This window comes from Numida meleagris, chromosome 13 (genome assembly GCF_002078875.1).
Source record: "Numida meleagris isolate 19003 breed g44 Domestic line chromosome 13, NumMel1.0, whole genome shotgun sequence".
Taxonomy (NCBI): Eukaryota; Metazoa; Chordata; class Aves; order Galliformes; family Numididae; genus Numida; species Numida meleagris.
The window spans coordinates 4,832,912-4,851,301 of NC_034421.1; the positions used below are offsets into that span (position 1 = coordinate 4,832,912).

General features: G+C 39.1%; 1 protein-coding gene across 2 annotated transcripts in view; it reads left to right on the forward strand.

Annotated features, from left to right (window-relative positions):
• The window catches only part of USP22 (ubiquitin specific peptidase 22), a 54,858-nt gene continuing 39,360 nt past the window's right edge, over window positions 2,893-18,390 (forward strand). The window contains exons 1-4 of one of the 2 annotated variants that reach the window (XM_021411891.1): window positions 2,893-3,025; window positions 9,899-10,012; window positions 10,560-10,604; window positions 15,145-15,246. In XM_021411891.1, coding sequence (XP_021267566.1) covers window positions 2,914-3,025; window positions 9,899-10,012; window positions 10,560-10,604; window positions 15,145-15,246 — 373 coding nt within the window. In that variant the 5' untranslated portion in view covers window positions 2,893-2,913. The remainder of the gene's footprint in view (window positions 3,026-9,898; window positions 10,013-10,559; window positions 10,605-15,144; window positions 15,247-18,390) is intronic. The other variant, XM_021411892.1, reaches the window with a different exon arrangement.

The window sequence follows — 18,390 nt, forward strand, 5'->3', positions numbered from 1 at the left end:
GGATCTTTTAACCTCCCAAGCCTCACACTGTTGTAAGCTCTACCTGGTTCATCTTTTCCTGTGGGCCTTTGTGGTGAATCTGGTTTGTGGAAGGTAAAAGGTAGGAGGTCTTTGGCTCATGGATTTGTAACTGAAAACATCTCTGTTCTGGAGGTGCTTTGACATACTTGGTTTGAGTGTTTTCATTTGCAGTTAAATAAAAACTGAGCTTCTAAAGCTGCTTCTGAAGTAGTTGGAAATACAGAAGAATGATACGCAGTAGCCAAGGACTATGTATGTCTTAATTTTTTCTGCACAGTTTGCTTTGCAGGAGTAGTATATTGCTTTTCAAAATGCTATCCTTGGGTTTGGGGAGCCGATACTACACGAAGTTCCAGCAGGTTTATAGGCTTCTGCAACACCTTATGCCCAGCGTGACCTTCTCGCTGGAGGTGAAGCCTGTGCTGACCCAGAGCACGAGTTTTGGGGCTGAAGCTGTCAAACACAGCGTCCAGGGTAAAGCAGTGCGAGGGTGACACACTCATTTTCACCACTGCCGTTTTGGTGGTGGGAGAGTAAACTAATATTAAGCTGCCGTGGCAGTTTGGAGAGACTTGAAGTGTCAGCAGTCTAGTTATCTGACCTACTAATGCCTGCTGCTTTTAATTCGCTTCTTGCGAATCTGTGAACAGCATCATGAGCGGGTAGCCCTTTAGAGAGGGCTTCTGTTGAGCTGCCCCACAACTGATTTGTGCTTGGGTCTCTTTTCGTGGATCGCTGGTCGTCTTCCCTTTAGCGTCAGGCCACGAGCGAGGCCTGATTTGCTTTCTGAAGAAGTTGAGACTTGTTTTAAAGCAAGCTTGTGACTTTATGGATCCGACTGATTGTGATTACTCACTTGCGGTATTGTGTTTCGTCTTAGTCAGGCTGTGGCCTCAAGAGATGCGAGTGGGGTGGGAGTATTATGAAACGCAGTAATTTGATTATCTGGGGGGAGTGGGGGTTGGAAGCTTTGTCTTTAACTTAGCAAATTGTTTAAAAGCACACAGAGATGAAAAGGAGACAGCTAATCTCGTTAAATATAGCTGCTATGGTTTTTTGGTATTGATTTCTTTCCTCACTCTGTCTTAACGTTTTCTTACAATTTTAGAAAAAACAGTCTTGAGCTCTACTGGGCAAATAGAGGACACGGGAAAAATAGCTTCCTTTAAATAAATGATTGAACTCTTCTTTTAATTAACCACTGCATTTTTACATACATACATTTCTCTTCAATTTTCATTTGAATGAAAATTGATTTTCCCAAGAGTTTTTTGCCTTTTTTTGCCTAAAACAATCAGTTTTTACACACTTAAGTCATCTGTTTACAGTGCATTTAATGCTAAAATATTTATTCTTAGCAGGCTAAGTGAAATAGCGAGCCGAGTTGTTGTCATAGCAGCAATCTTAACAGATAGGCTGATCCTATTTAGCTTTTGCAGCCACAGAGCAACCGTTAGGCAACAGTTTGACAGTTCTGCAGCATTTTTTCTAAAGATGGAATTTGTGCTTCTGGTGGTGGGTTTTTTTTTTCTTGTCTTACTTTAAAATATTTCTTTCTGTAGGTGTGTGGAGTTTTTAATCAACGGATCTATTTTCATCTAACAGCTTTGGAGAACTTTGGATACGCAGCATGTGGAATTCAGAATTTAGGTCTTAGTTGGTAGAAGTTTGAAATGGAATTCACAGTGCAGCATATTGCAGGAGTCTTTGTTTCCTTTTAAAAGCCGTGAATATTCTGAAAGAAGCCAGTCTACAGAACAGTATTGTGCATCATTTATTCAGCACTAATTTTAAGTTGTGGCAGACTGTGCAAATACTGCTGAAGAACTTTGGGGTTTGTCTTGGATTAAATACGTTGTCTGGGTTGGTAAATTGTAGCTCAATATTCAGTAAATTCTGATTCTGTTTATTTTAATGCGCTTCTGCATTGAGCAAGGGTATTTATAGCTGTGAGTTGTTAAAGAAGTTCATTTAAACATGCACTTGAATGCAGTTGTCTGAGTGCAGGGGAATTTATTTGCTGTGAGGGACTTTTCCTGTCTGCGTCTTCTAGTCGGATGGTTTGGACTTGAATTATTTTTGGTGTTACTGAGCAGAAGGCTTATCCTCCAAACTCGCTTCAGTCCCTGGCTGGATAAAGTAATGTTTTAGAGGATCTGTTGCAGCACCTGAGTTTACTGCCAAGAAAAAGCTTTGGGTGTTTTTGGCTTAAAGATGGCTTAGACTATGATGAGAGCCAGGAAGTCTACGTAATCTCCTCATTGTTTTCTTCAGGCCCTGCTTTTTAAAATGTATTGTCATCTTAGGAATGCAGTCTCTCCTGTCAGGTTTACGTGCTTACTTTAAAGGAACGTCATACAAAATCCCATCCCCAAAGTTCCCATTCTGGATCCCTTGGGAACGCTCAGACTCAGGGAGGTGTTGCTGCAGGGTGCCCAGGAGGAGTGGTAGGTCTGGTCCAGCGCAACTGCTTCCCGGCTTGAGCACGTTGCTGTGCAGGTCCCTGTGCTGATGCTGGGTTTGTCTGGCACCAGAAATGCAGAGGTGGAGCCAGGGAGTGGTAGGATTGTGTCCTGGAGAAGCAATGCCTGTTACCTCTGCTTGGAGCGTTCATTAAGCTCTGTGAGCTGTAACTGGTTCAGCTGTCTGCTCTTGAAGGAGACCTGCTCTCTGTCAGGACTTAGAAATATACTGGATCAGCTTAAGAGTTTTCTCTGTTAATGGTGTTTTTGTCACAGAACTCCTGTTTTCCCCTCCTGCAATGTTCAAAAGGTACCGAGTATAGACAGAGCCAGCAGCTGGATCTGCATCCGTTTAGTTGCGTTCGGATATGCATTTCTGCTGTTCACATTGTCTGTTTATCTATTTCAGGCAAAGTCGTGCATTTGTCATATGTGTGGTGCCCACCTGAACAGACTCCACTCTTGCCTCTACTGTGTCTTCTTTGGCTGTTTTACAAAGAAACATATTCACGAGCACGCAAAGACAAAGCGACACAATTTAGGTAAGCTGTCATTGTTTTTCTCCCCCCTATCCCACTTTGAAAGGGAAAGTAAAAATACTATTCTCGATTCTTAACGGTATTTCAGAGTTACCAGAAAGGTGCAGCTTCTATTTTAAATTTTATTTGAAGTTGCTTGGAAATTTATCACTTACCAGTCGTGGCTGTGAAGGTGATAAACAAATCAGACAGGAATGTGTTTGCTCACTTGGTGTGTTGACGTACTTGGTGTGTCGTTACACGCCATTTTAAGTCTGCTGGTATTAGAAAGTAAACGTGTTATAAAATCTAAGATTAAAAACTGTTACTACCATCTAGAGATGAAGCTCGCTTTCACTGTGCGTAGCAGCTGTATGTATAAGGGAGAGGGCTGAACCTTTGGTGGGATTTCACATCTTGTCTTTAAGGCTTTTCTTTGTCATTTGCTTGCACTTTGGAAACTCTCTGCCCTAAATATTGAGTTTCTTTTGAAGAAATTTCATTCAAGTGCTTGTCCTTAAGTGTAGTAGACCCAGATCTTCCTGAAAGACGAGGGGAGTAGGGCACACGATGTGGAACACTTCTAATGAAATATTTATTGGGATATGGGGGAAATAAGATCAGGGAAAAAATGTGCATTTCATGTGTACTGTAAGTTCATAATAGTACAAAAAAGGTGTTCCAGTTGCATAGGGCTGTTCAAAAGCGCTCCGAATCAGTTGTTCATCATAGCAGAATCCCTAAGAATTTTTCCTGTTAATATTTTAGTTATAATGCAGAATGCTGATAATTTTATATATTAAAATTCTTCTTATGTCGAGATAGATATCTGTTTGCTTTTATCAGGACTACAGCTGAATCAGATTTTGCTTGGTGTACGTTTCTTTTCAAATGAAAGTACATTCTTAGTAGAATGATGCAGAGAGAAAAGGCATTATTTCCTGGAATGAATGTCCCTCTACTGTTGCGGCCACGTTCTCATTTCACTAAATCCTAAGAGCTCGTGGAACAAACTGTCTTCGTTTTCCATGAAGCCAAAGGTGCTACAGAAGGCCAGTAGTGCTGTGTAACCCCATGCTTAAGAAACCGGCATTTAAATTTACTATTTATGAAAAAGATGACTTTAACCAGCAGATTTTCTTCCTTCTTGTGTTTGTAGAAAGAGAAATGTAGGCTTTGTGGTGGTCTAGCTTAAGACTGTAAATTTCCTGAACAGTATTATACTGGAAAATAGTACTGACAATCTCCCTGGAGATACTCAGACGCCATCTGGACGTGGGTCTGGGCAACCTGCTCTGGATGGCCCCGATGGAACAGGACAAGATAACCTCAGAGGTCCCATTCAGCATCAGCTGTTCTTTGAATTTTCTTCTTTGCTGTGACTGGGATGTTGCTTGCTGTGATTGAAAGAGTGAGGATTGGAACTGGGAGGTGACTTCGTTTAGAAATGCTGGAAACAGCAGTGAGTCGATGTTCTCATGCTCCAAAACAACAACAAAAAAAAGAGCAAATGCCTCAAACCCAATGAAAAAAACCTGTATGATACTTCTTATTGCTTTTTATGAGATATAATCACAAAGAGCTTTTGAACTCAGTTATTGAGATTAGGTTGTTTGGGAACCTTTACCATTGCGGAAGTAACAATTTGTCTGGTAAAACTGTTAAGGGTTTTACTCTAGTAAAAATCTAAGGATTTTTGGTAAAATTTACAGATGAAAAAGCTGCCAGTTTAAGCATATGGCCACACCTAGTGTTTAAAAAATATATATACAGTTCTGAATTGGGACCATTATAAAGTATTTGCCTGTTCATCTGTGGCTGCTGTGTAAACATCATAGTATTTTTACCATTAAGCCTACTATACTTGAGGAAAACTCTTTTGAAAGAGCCATTAATTGTACGTGTAGTGAGCTGCTGTTTTAGCTATTTGGGAAGCCTAAATTCTTCCACGTTAACTTTTGTGCAAGGTAGAATTTGCTGAGATCTGCTGTAGTGAAACGTCTCCCGTTGCCTTGAATGGAAGAACGAAACCTAGACAGAGGAGGGAGGTGCTTTGAGAAGGATACGCTCTCACTTGAAGGCTGTTGGAGTTATTTTAGTGGTGCTAGATAATTAAGAATGTGTCAGAGAAGGTACTTAGCAAAAGATGCACAGCCTTTATGTCAAAAGCTGATTGTACAAGCCAAAACACAGAGTACAGTGTGATCCCATTCCGAAGAACTATTAGTTTGTGGTTAACTGTGAAGTACGCAGTGCACAAATGCATGTAATGTGAAGATAATACAGCTGCCTGCTTGATTTCTAGCTTTGGAGCTTCCTTTTTTATTTTTTTAATGTATGTTTTGGTGTTTAACTTCCAGCTGCATGTGAAATGAGCTGTAAAAATGCATAGTTCTGCTCGTACTTTTTGTTGCTTTCACTGCTGCAGTTTTCATTGGGGAAAATAACATCTAATAGGCAAAAACGGGTTAAGTGCTTAGAAATTTCAAAATGAACAGGAATTATTTTAAAACACTTGGTGACTTTTTGCTGAGCCAACATCAGTCTCCATGGAGACGAGCAGGAGTTGCACACTTAATCACAGTTCTAAGAAATATCATAGATTTCAGCTGTAGCAGCTGTCTTGAGCACTGGAAGCGATGTTTTTGCAGCTAACTGCTCTATGTTTCAGCAGCCTTCAGGATCATAGTCCAAAGTGTTCTCAAAATACATCCCTTGTTATCTCTGCTTCCCTGAGCAGTATAAATTAGACCGCCACATCCTGACTCTGTAGTGATACCTGTGCTGTTGCAGCTGCTTGCCTGTTCAGTCCTTGTTAATAACACTGTACTTGTTTTAATATACGCCCTGAATTGTGGGTATTGGTGAAAGGTAGGTGAGGTAAGATCCTGCTATGCGTGTCGTGTGTTTTTAGCATTCTGCATTGCACAAGCTTTGTTAGTCCATCACTGCAGTTAATATTTCTGCTAGGTTAGGAATTGTTAATGCAGTATGCAGTTTCTTCCACAGAATATGCATATGTGTTGATTTAAGCTTGATAACATGCCACAGCTAAGTCACAGAAACTCCTAACAGGATTAATTTTAGTCTAGGTAATATAGGAAAATAAAGGTGTGAATTCAGTTTAGTAATTCCCAGCGCAGAATTCTGTGTTGCTGTATGTTTTGTTGTCCTTCACTGAAACTATTTTCCAAGGAGGATGATACCAAAGTGTGGATCGCAAGTAGGTCATGTCGTGAAAGGTGTATTGTAGTGAAACATGCCATGTCCAGCCAAGCAGCATGAGTTCTGTTCACCTAGGCGCTTTCTAAAACTGAACATAGACGTTTCTTATTCGGGTAGGATGTGCATGCACACCCACTGTGTTACCTGCTTGTTTACATGTTGTTTTCTTGTTCCCACTATCTCTGGTCTCTTATTGTTTTTCACAAGGACGTCAGTGGATGTGTTTGGCAAAGTAAAGTGCTCTAGCTTGAAGCACTTTACGTGGCTCCCAGATGGAGAGAGGCTGAAGACCTTTTGCTGCCCAAATTTCAACTTTGACCTCTGAGTTGTTGCCTTCTGAAATTCCTCGTTACTTGGACCAGTTGATAAAGTTGCTCTCATTCCTACATTCTCTTCTCTGATGCTTACATTTCTTCAGATCGATGCCTTTATTTTTAAATGACACCCTTTGACTTTTTCCTTACTTTTTTTTGCAGCTGTTTAGAGTGTTATATAAGAAAGGATATGACAGAAATGACTCTAAAATTAAATAGCAGCCTGTTGTCAGCATAGAAGGTATGAAAGCACAGAAAAAATGATATTTTTCAAGAGGTCTTTTCAGTTACTTTGCTTGTGACCTACACGTAGGTATTTTGAATTCCTGAACCACGAATGCAGAATAATACAATTTTAGTAATATGACATGATGATTCTTCTAAGCTTCTTCTCATTCTTTCCTATGAAAGAAAAGAAGAAAATATTTCTGTTGCATGCATATCTGACTTCTACGGTGTCATCAGTTGTGTATGTGTGTTAAGTTAAAACAATTAAAATACACTCATAAGAGCTAATGAAATGTTCGCTTTGACTTTTGGGAGAAAATAAAATGATCTGAAGGTATCCTGAAAGTCGTGAGTTGTTTCTGGTGTTCAGAGAGGAGCAGTGGTGGTGTTAGGAAAGCAGGAAGCTGGGAGCTTGGAGAGGCAGCCACCCTGGAGGAGCCCGGTGAAAGGGACGTGCGCGGTGGGGAGTGTGGGGCATCACGGCACAGCTGGCTGTGCTTTCATCAAAGGCATCTAGGTGCTGTTTCTAGGTCAGTAGTTCCCGAACTTCTTATAAATTTGAGGCCCGTTGGCGTTAGTTTCGTGATCCGAAGTATTAATCCAACTAATAAAATTTGTTGCATGTGTATTTGCATACTTAACTGTTGGGATGTTTTTTGCTGAATGTTCTGGTTGAAAAAAAAGAAAATCTGGTTTGAAAAAATCAAGTTTTGCTAATTTGAAGAAATGAACTTAGAAACTTTACCAGGAGACTTTTTTCTCTGAGGATCCTGAAGCTAAGCAGCTGTCTTTTGTCTTTCATTAGAAATTCCTGCCCTTCCTCTGTGTTGCAGTCAGGCCTGTATAACCTCCTTTTTATTGGTGCTTGAGGTAATTTGTCCAAAACCTATTGCAGTCTTTCTAATGACATAAAAAGTGTTGGCATATATACAGCTGTATTGTTCACATAAGTATGCTGAAGAGAGGACGTTTTCCTCAAGGGTCCTTAATCAGGCAGTGGACAATTACGGCTTTTACTCAGCCAGTGTTTGTGTTAAACTTTCTGATTTACACCAGAAGTTCACTCAGCCCTGAATAAGTGGCTCGTGTAAGGTGATCTCCTGTTGGGTTTCATCTTGACATTCAGCGCTCGCGTGCATAAATCTACAAAGTTTGGAAAAATAAGAAAGCACGAAGTATGACTGCCCCTTCTGATGGAAGGCTGAATGTAGCAATGCTCACAGAGTGCCCCACTGATCTGATATTCTGCTAGAATCTGATATTCCAGCCTAGCTTTTTTTTTAGTTTCATTGGGTAAGGTTATCTTTCAAAAAATTCAAAATACAGAGGACAATATTTGATTTTTGTATCGAGACCAATACTTTGGAGTTTCAAGTTCTTTGATAGCTGTGTTTAACTGGTAGTACAGTAGATAATGGACTAAATATTATAACTCTATATTGCTGTGCAGCTTAATTGTTATCTTTTTCCTAACACAGCACACTGTTCTGTTGCTGCTCTCCAGCACAACTAAGGTCCTCCTTCACACTTGTGATATTCTGTTAAAGGAATTCATTCAATCCTCCACATAGCTGGGTGAAAATAGCAATGTCTGACTTTACGTGAGATAATGTGAACAGTCCTTATCTTCTTCCACAAACTGTGGTCCAAATAAAGTAAAAAACTAAAGTAATGAAATGCATAAGCAAGATGATGGCTAATAGACATCATGAAACTTCTTTAAAATTATTGTTCTCTTTATTACTTGTTAGAAGTAACAAACAACTTGATGTAATCTCTGAAAAATTGATCATGAAACAGAAGGAGGAGGAAAAATGGGCAGAGAGAGACTGAGGGGTGAGTGAGAGGTAGCTAGAAAGAAACCTTACCAAGCTTTATTTTACTACTGAAGTGAAAGGTTGGAGCGCTGACCGGAGTGCTGGCCAGAGCCCGGTACTGATGCCTCTGCAACTTCTAATTGCACCTCTGCAGAAGTTGCTGGGGTCAGCTGCCACCAGCATGCACAGCCTGCAGCGGGACATGGTACACGTGGCTCCAGTAGGGCATGGCCTGGTGAGTGCTGGGCTCTGCCCGGGGGCAGTGCAAAGGAGGTGGACCTTTGTTTGCCTGGTGGCACTGGCAGCCGAATTCCTGCTGCGGGGCGTGTGGTTTTGCTTATTGACGACTACAGAGTAATTCAGGGCTGTTTCTTGCAGGCCACCTAACGTGGCAGTGGTTTCCTTTGTTTAAAACAAGACTGTAGTGAGATTATTTTCATAATATTGTTTATCCAGAAATAAAAAGAATGTAGAAATACAATAAATGGAGCATACGCTCTTAGGGGAGTGCATTTCTCAGCTGTCTGCTACATGTAGGTTGTAATTTTTTCTTTTTTACTTCAATTGTGGATTTTTTTCCTGTTTCAATGTACTGAAAAATCAGCAGTTTGCTGTGATGAATTCACACTTTTCTCCTCTCTTGGTCTATCTTCAAGCAAAAGGTCATTTTGCAGTTAGCTGCTTTATTTTGTTTATTGGCTTTCTTTTGTTTAGGGTTGTGAAAGGAAAATATTTGTAACGTTGCTCAGTGTTCAGATGTCCATTTAAAGCAGAACACTTGAAACAAGGCAAATTGTGAGGCACCAGATCTGTGGAATAAACAAACTTTCTCAGGGACAAGTATCTTTCCCTTCTCAGTGCTGTCTCCTGTTTGAGTTTTCATTTGGGTTTTAAGTAGGTGCTTTCCAATTATCTTAGTGGCTTTGAGTAGGAATTACGCATGTCTTAGAAAAAGATGATTCAAACTGATATATCAAATCTTAAGAATATAACACAGTACTGGTGTATAGCATCAATCCTGTGGTTATGCCTTTTGGTTACTTATGTTTGAAAGGGGTATTGTGAATTACAAACAACTTTGAGGCAGCCTGTGCTTAGTGTTGCTGTGTCAGAAGCAATTGAATAACTCATAGAGTAACTGGAAATGTTTCCCATTTCTTTTTTTTTCCCACCCAGATTCCAAGGTGCAGATATTTTCTTGTGGATTATGTGGAAGAAAGAGTGCCTGACTTGGAAGCCTGCTTGTAAAACATGCATTAGTTTGTGAACTCACATCCTCTTTTTCTTTTCCCAACTTCCCTTCTGTTTTGCAGCCATAGACCTTTTGTATGGGGGTATATACTGCTTTATGTGTCAAGATTACATATACGACAAAGACATGGAACAAATTGCCAAAGAAGAACAACGAAAAGCTTGGAAATTACAAGGTTTGGTTTTCCTGCCTGAATTTCTTGTTTCTGTTTTTTTTTTTTTTTATCATACCTGTCCCTCCCATTTGTCAATGGCAAAACAAAGTAAGGGGAAGAAAGAGCTCTTTAGAAATAGCTGTGTAGGCCATGGGAGAGAGAGAGAGAGATTTAGATAGTGCTTTCCAGGAGTTGCAGTTAGCTTTTAACATGTGCGCCACACCTACTTGTAGCAAAATTATTTTAATTGCAAAACCTGTCTATCTATCTATATCTAACATTAATCCTGCAAAACTTGCATAGTATCAGTCAGGTCTGTAGGAGGTAGAAAATGTAACAACCTGCTCCTTTAGGCTGTTGTAGCTGTTATAGGCCAGAGGTCTGTTCCCCTCACATGAAATGCCACCTTTGTGTGTGATTTTTTTTTAATGGAACGTGCCAGCTTACTTGCACACCTGTGCTTTCTCAGTACACGCACAGTATCTATGTAGAAATATTTACACACAAATATATGTACACACATTTGTTTTATTATTCAGTTTGCTTTCCCTAATTTTTTCTTTTTTAGCCTTCACCCCAACAGTGGTTTCTCACTACCAGTGTACAATGACAGGTAAGAGGCGTGGGCTGGCGACGCACTTCACTAACAAGCGTCCCTTTGCTGATTATCCTGCCATTTTAGACATGAATCACAGTTGTGCCAGTTTTATCATGCAAATTGTTTTCCTCTTGTTTGGATATGTTCCAATGAGTGAATAATTACAGCGGACTTAATTTCGTATGCCCTTCCCTTGACAGAACTACTCCAAAACAAATATTTTCTCCTTTTTTTGGAAGCGAAAGGAAGTAGCATTTATCTCAAACTCAGTAGTTTTAAAGCATCGGCTGTAGTAGCTTGTCATCTTCCATTTTCAGTGGCCTCTAGGGGTATGTTTTCTTAAAGTGGAAAAGTCTACCTTTAAAGACAGACAACCTCTGTCTAGTAACATCTATTAGTGAATCCATGGCATCCTGTTTCAATGTGACAGCCTTAGTAAGGGCTGATATGACTTCAAACCATTCTTAACCTCATTTCCAATTTTAAAAATAGCAACTAACATGGTATTAAGTAGAGCTTTTCTGATGGCCTATCAAAAGTATAGCTGCATTTCCTTGGCTCCTGCTACAGATTGCATTCTGCTTTCTTTTAATTCCCTTTGTTGAAGGAGTGCAGGCAGAGGAAGGGAGGGCACTGAGGTTGCCAGCAACTTCTCAAGAAGATACAGAATAAAATGCTGTCACACAAAGCACTTCTTCTGAAAGCAGGACGCAGTGGAGATGTGGTTTTAGACCTTGTGTTCAGGCTGTGTGCCTCTTCTGAAAGCTCCTTCAAACTTTTCTAAGACGCGTTGTCTTGGGTCCCAAGCTCATTGGCCACAACGGAGTAACTCTTGCTTACGGTGCCTTCAAAAAGCGAGGCTGCCCAGTTCTTCCTTCTGAACATGTACATTCAAAGAGCACTTCCTTAATTGTGAGGAATGTTGGTGTCTTTTGGGCCAAGATAGAGCAGTTTTGTCCTCCAGTGCACTCCTGCCTGTGTTCTGAGGTAACACAGCCAGCTGCTTGGTGGCTTGCTGCATCCTGTTTGGCTTCACAGGCTTGCAGTGAAGAGTGTGCATATATATACACATACATATACACGTATATATGGATGCATATTTATACCTTTACACACATTGCATCTTCTGTGCTCAGAGAACAAATCTGTGATGACCAGTGAAGATACAAAATGGAAAAGACAGCAATTTGTTTTTAGATTGCTGGAGCACGTGTCTTTCTTTAAAGCTGTGGCTTAGGAACTTTTGTATTGTGGCTTTGCTTTGTGAAACTGTGTTTCTCAGCAAATTTTTCTGAAGAATGAAAAAGAAACAAGTAGGTGAGAAGTAGTAGAATATTACGTCCATCTGTCTCCGTTAATTCAGTCAGTTTCCTCGTATCTGGAAAATGATGGAGTGCGAGGGAGCCCTCCTTCCTCTAAACAGAATGACAAGACTAGGATTGTACTAACGCTGTACGTTTCCAAGCTTCTGCCCATAGTGCCTGAAGAGCGTTAATGTAAACTTTACTGGATGTTCACATAACAACATGATGCCTGGAGAAGAAACTTTAAGAAAAACCCCGAGTATCATGAAATTCATTTCATACTCTTTGTAACGTTAACTCTTAGCTTGATGATTTCACAAGCATGACAGTAGTTCAGGGTTATATGATATAACACTGAACAAGTTGAAACTACCTTTTCTTTTTGGTACTGAGTTTTCTTTAATAACGAGGGAGGTGAGAATACATGGAGCCCTTCGTTCCATTGAATGTCTCTATTTTTCGGTGGGGATGAAGTGGAATCTTCTAAAGGATAGAAAACTAAACCATTTATGTTAATATTACTTGCAAAGTTGTGTTTTTTTATAAATTGGATCCTATCATCATCATCTTCGCTCATCCATGTGTGATTAAATTCTCTGAAAAATGAAAAATGGTATTCAGCCTAATAACATTAATTCTTAGTTGGAGATTTCACACGCTCACTTGAATCTCTGGTCATTTTGTAGCATTGTTTTTGAAACGATGAACTTTCACTCCAATAACACTACTTTCCTTTAGCTGTAAATAGTAATCTATGCATGTTTTGCAAATCTTTGTTTAAGGTAATTTATATTGGAGTTTTTGGCATGTTCGTGGATCTTGCTAGAACTTAATTATTATTGCTGGTTTCTGTAACTTCTAAACACTGAACCATCCTTAGTGAGTGAGTCTGGTTTTGTGCTTTTATTTTCCCCCAAATTTTCAAGGATAATAGGCTGTGTTCAGCAGAAGCAGAACAATTTCTTTTTATTTTTAAGTTTCTGACTTGTGCTCTTTCTAATGAAAAGCTTCTGTAAGAAAGTGTTCTGTCTGTTCTGTGCTGTGTTTCTTGTGGCATTAACCGTACGTGGTTTCTGTGTTACCTCGTTTATTTTAACTGAATAGTGTTCTGTTTGTCCAGCATCCTGCCCAGCAGTGCAGCTCATCATGTTTAACTTTACATCAAGAGTTGCTCTCATGAAATGCTTTGGTTGCCATCGTCTATAACATGTAAACCATATAATTATACATAAATACATGAAAATAAATTTAAGCACATCTCACTGATGTGTGGGACTCCTGCATGCTTTACATGGAGCGCACGTGTGTTTCCAGGTGTTAATTTTGTCTTAAAAAAAAAAAAAAAGAAAAAAGAAAAAAGCAACAACAACAGAAAAACAACCCACAGAATTTCAACATATCTGAGAGTTCTGTTTGTTTGCTTTAATTATTTTATGAGCTCTCACAAGATTTCACCTTGCTGTCAGACTACACCAATTTTGGCCATAATTAAACTATGGGGAAACTGAACACAGGAATCAGATTTATAATTGGCCAGTGCCATGGCTGGTGCTAACAAGGTGTTGAAGATCTCTTTGAGATTTTAAAGAGACCAATTAACATAAATTCTAGGGGAATATTACAGATGTGAACCGGTTGCTGAAGACATCCAATATAAAACTTACTGGAAGCTAATGTTCTGACATGTGAACTGTCCATACGTGCATCTCTGGAGTTGCTTCATTCGTTGGCCTATGCGTACTATATAGTGTATTCAGAGCACTGTGACTGATCTCATCTCTGTTACACAGTAATTAGTTCCTTTTCTGTTTTCCTGGGTGTGTAGCTTGATGCTGAACCTTGGGTAAAGGAAAGGGACTGTATAATTCTGGTATTTTTTCTTATGCTGCTTGCATAATATATTGTTGAAACAAATAAAGTAAAGGGGTGCATCCATGTAAATATGAATTTTCTTGTCCTCAGGAATCCAAAAATGAGACTCTTTATTGCTAGGACCTGGAGGGTCAGTAGTAACTATGAATTGAACAGTTTGGGTGGGTAGGTTCTGACAAGCATAGCTATTTCTGAAAATGAAGATCAAAGAGCTATTAAAATTTAATGTATATTATGCAGAATGTGTAAGCCTCTAGCTATATTTTCTACTCTTCTTTTCATATGTATGATTTATAATTTATTTTCTGTAGCACGGCACTACTTCTGCTCCATGCATTCCATGAAAAATAACTCTTAATTGACTTTAATCCTCAGTTTTAGAATAGATTGCTTGTCATCTTATTATTCTTTATTTTTAATGCCCAGATGCTTTGTGACTCACTGTAACTGACCTTGCATAGTAATTTCTCTGTGCTACATGAAGCACTGCAGCAGTACTTAACTGGTCAGCACATGAGTCTTTCCTGTTGTGTTTTTCTCGTCTCAGATTCACACTGAACACAACTCTGCTTACTTCAAATAAATTTTCTGCACTGCTTAACTGACTCATTCCTACTGCAGTTTCTTTTGAGCACTGTATTGGAAATACAACGTTGGTGTTTAAAGAGAATACTGACAGATTACAGCTGCAGTTCATGGAAAAGGGTAGTTAAGCATCTTGATAGTTAAGGTTGAGTGGTTGTTGGTTTGTTGGTTTAAAACCTACTACGAACCAGATTTTTAGGTATTGTTGTATATGTCACCAAAGTGAATCTCAAGTACTAGAACTTGCTGATATCCAGTGCTGCATAAGAAGCCATGCTTAGTCATAGTACATCATAATACAGGTAGTAAGAGAATGTGCTGTTCAGTATATCTGAACTACTAATTTCTACTGGTCACCTATACTATCAAGGTTAAGATTGTATCTGTCCATTAAGTTGGCTTAGCTGTGATAGATTTAATAACGTGTCAGAGTTGGCTGATGAGATTTCCTGGCTAGCCGTTATCTTCTTATAAAATCATTGGTGGTGCTGTCATCCTCTGAGCACAAGGAAAGTAATGGATTTTTTTTGAGTAGCAGTGGATTTACTCTTGTGCTGAAGTGTTACTTTTTTGTTTTTGGTTTTTTTTTATACTGCAAGGGGAGTTATTGTCCAATAATGGAAAACTTATTTGGGCTTGGGAAGGTTGGTTGCAGTCCTTCTCAGCTTTTTTTTATTGAGAAGTAAGTCTGTTGTACATAACTTAATGGATAGTACGTTGAAAGTTTTAACGTGAACACAGTTTTTACTACTTTTACTAAACAACTTCCTGAAAATTTCTTTTCATGTGCTTAGGCATTGGAGAGAAGTATTCAACATGGGAGCCAACCAAACGAGAGTTAGAATTGCTACGACACAACCCCAAGCGGAGAAAAATAACCACAAACTGCACCATAGGTAAGTTCTAGAAATCCCTTCTGGAACTGATCCTCAGCCACTCGAATTTTCAAACTTTTTTCATTTTTCCGTAAACATTTTTACCCTGAGTTTATTACGGTGGGCTTTCTTAAACAAGCTATTATCTGATTGATTTGTACCACCTTTTTCTCATGTAAAAGGATGTCTGCTCTGTCACTTCAGCTAGTGATGATAGTTCATCTGTCTAACAGCAACAAAGCAAGAAACTTTTTGACAGTGTGCAGTTAAAGACTTTAACAGAGATTAATGATGTTATCTCAAGTCAGTCTTCAGCAGTCCCGTGTAGGTGTATGAAAGGAAGTCCTCTAGTTCAGATGTATCCTTAATTATAGGAGCATATTGGTTAATCTGTTTTCAGCAGACAGAATGAGCAGACTGACATCTTCCTGTTTTGTGTTTTAAACTCTGAATGGGGCATCTGATTTTGTATTGACTCTGAAATGATGATGTAATTTGTTCTCCAGCGTGTGTCAAATGGCAGTTTTCAAATGTGTATCAATACTTCATGATTAGAGTTGAGTCGTTTGGAGCAAAGAAATCTGAAATGCCAGTGTACCTACTTATGGCTGGCGAGTATTTGTGTGAGACTGATGAAAATGAACAGTGGTTTCCAATTTTTTCCTGTTGTGTTTTGGTTGGGCAAGTAGAGGAGTAGAATCGGCTTCTTGACAAGCCATAGGTAATTGGGTGTTTTCCTGTCCTGTTCAGTGCATGATAACATTTTAATGGTGGAGGTACAAGTAAGAAATGGCAAAAAGGTGTTTCCCTAATTTTTAAATTACTTGTTTTTTAATCAGAATGGATTGCATTTCAACACATCTGTGGTCATCAAGATACACTGAATGTAACCAGTGCAACTTTCCAATGCCATGTTTCTAATACGGAAAATCATAATCTAAAATACACTAATGCTCATTTTTAAAAGAAGGACTGAGGAGTGCAGTTTGTAAGTTGAAAATGTGGATAGCTTGTTAATTTTAAAGGGAAGACATACGCATTTGCAGTAGTGGAACAGGAAGGATATTTGAAGTTTCCAAAGTGCAGATGTTTTACCAAACAGCTTGGGAACAAAATAACGAGGCAGGGATTGCTTGTATCATGTTCACAGTAGGATTTTGTGTTCTGTGAAACTGCAGTATATTTTGTAAAGACTGCTGAAAACTACTTAAATGATAGAACTGCTCAGGACAAAAAGAAAAAAAAGTTGGCTTGATAGAATTCTGAAGGTGAGCGTGACCTTTCTGAGGAATTGAAGCACATTTATGTGTTGTTTCTCTTTCCAGTTTGAAAGAATGCTATGCTTGCTCTTAAAGGACTTTAAATTTTTCAGTCTGTTTAAAAAGGACATGTCTGGTTGCATGAAATCTCATACAACACTGGGTGGGGGAGCGCTCATAAAACACAGGGGATGGGGATAAGGAAAGTGACTGATCTCTTTACTTCTGCAGGCATGCTTTTAATAATTTCTCCTACTGAGCCCTGGAGCTGTCTATGTGCTGAGATTTAGAAAGAGAAAAAAATCAAAGCACCCAGGAGACATAATGCAGTTTTGGGCTACAGTTAAAAGCAAAAGACTAGCTTTCTTTCACAAAAATACATTGGAGGTTTAGCTGAAGGAAGAAAAGACCTGCCATTGTCCTTGAGCCTTTTCTCTCCATCTAACCTGCTGCTAAATATATATCTGCTTCAGAGTATTTCCCTTCGCTTTCCTCACGTTGACTTGTCTGTTTGCGGTTTCAGATCAGTGAAGAGCCTATATGCAGGCTGAAATGCTGCAATTATCTGGACATGCCCATTTCTCTTTTTCTAATACTCAGTTCTTTTGACATCAAGTTTTATCAGTTCCATAGCAGATATTAGTGAATCCAGATAATCTTCTGAGGTAGGTAAGTGGTCCAGAGAATAGGCATCATGTCCAATTATTGATTCTGAAAATGAAGATCATGTTAGTAGCCATCTGTGAGCATTGCACATCTGTTTACAAAGAAGTTAAAATATAACCAGCTACCTTTTACATATAAAATGCTTTCTACGAAGTTACATTAAAAGAAAAACGAGGAGTGTTTGCTGCATTTTTCTGTCATAGCCTCCAGAGGTCCACTGAGGGCAGTCAGGAGGCAGCACATTTTAATGGCTCCTTGATAACCCTCTGAAATGTTCTTAAGCTGGTAGTGATTTCTGCATTTGTAGCAGGCAAGTATATTACTGTAACAACTGAAGGAAGTGGGACACTGAACCACTGCCAAAACATGACAAAAGGAAGAATGTGCTTGTCTATGAAGATCTTGCATGGGATTTCCAGCTCTAATAATAACATATCAAAATTGATGTTATTCATATCTAGAACGTGCTCAAGTGATAGAGAAATTGCAACAAAATGTATTCTGTTACACATTAACATGACACTTTTTCAGGTGAATGTTCTGCTCTGTGGCATAACTTCTCTTATACGAAGTAATTTTTAATACTAGATTTCTAGCAATCTCACAATGCATCTCAGAGCTTGGTTGTGTGTGCTGCTTTTCTGAGCTGTTTGAATTCTGTACAGCTGCAGGATTCATCTTTCATTGGCACAAAATTTGTCTGAAGAATACTCGGTCATGAAATGAGTGTGTTGTAATGGAGGATTGAACCGGTAGTTCATTTAGAGGAAATAATGTGCAAGGTTTCTAGCTTTTGATTTTGATTGAAATGTTTCCACTTACATGAGAGTATGAAACTTTTTGGAGAAGGGAAGAAGAGGTGTTACGAAGTCTGCTTGGTTCTTTTAAAAAATGGTTTGTATTTCCATTTTGTAGATATTTTTCCAGCTAGCAAGAAGATACGCTAGGTAACTCTGCTCAAATCGCTATTTTGCAATTGAGTAAATTGCTCTTCAGATGAAAACTCGTGTCAGCCACCGCTGTGCAGGCTGCAGGAGCTTTGCTGATTCTTTCATTTTGGAATCTACACAAAGAACTGTTCCCCATGTTGCATCTAAGTGTTTTAGAAGTGACTTATTGGAATTTTTGGTTAACCAAGTGGAAACATTGAACATCTACATCCTAAAAGCCATGATGTCCTTACATTGGGGTGGATATTAACAATGCACACCTTGTATTCTCTTGTCTTATCAGACATGAA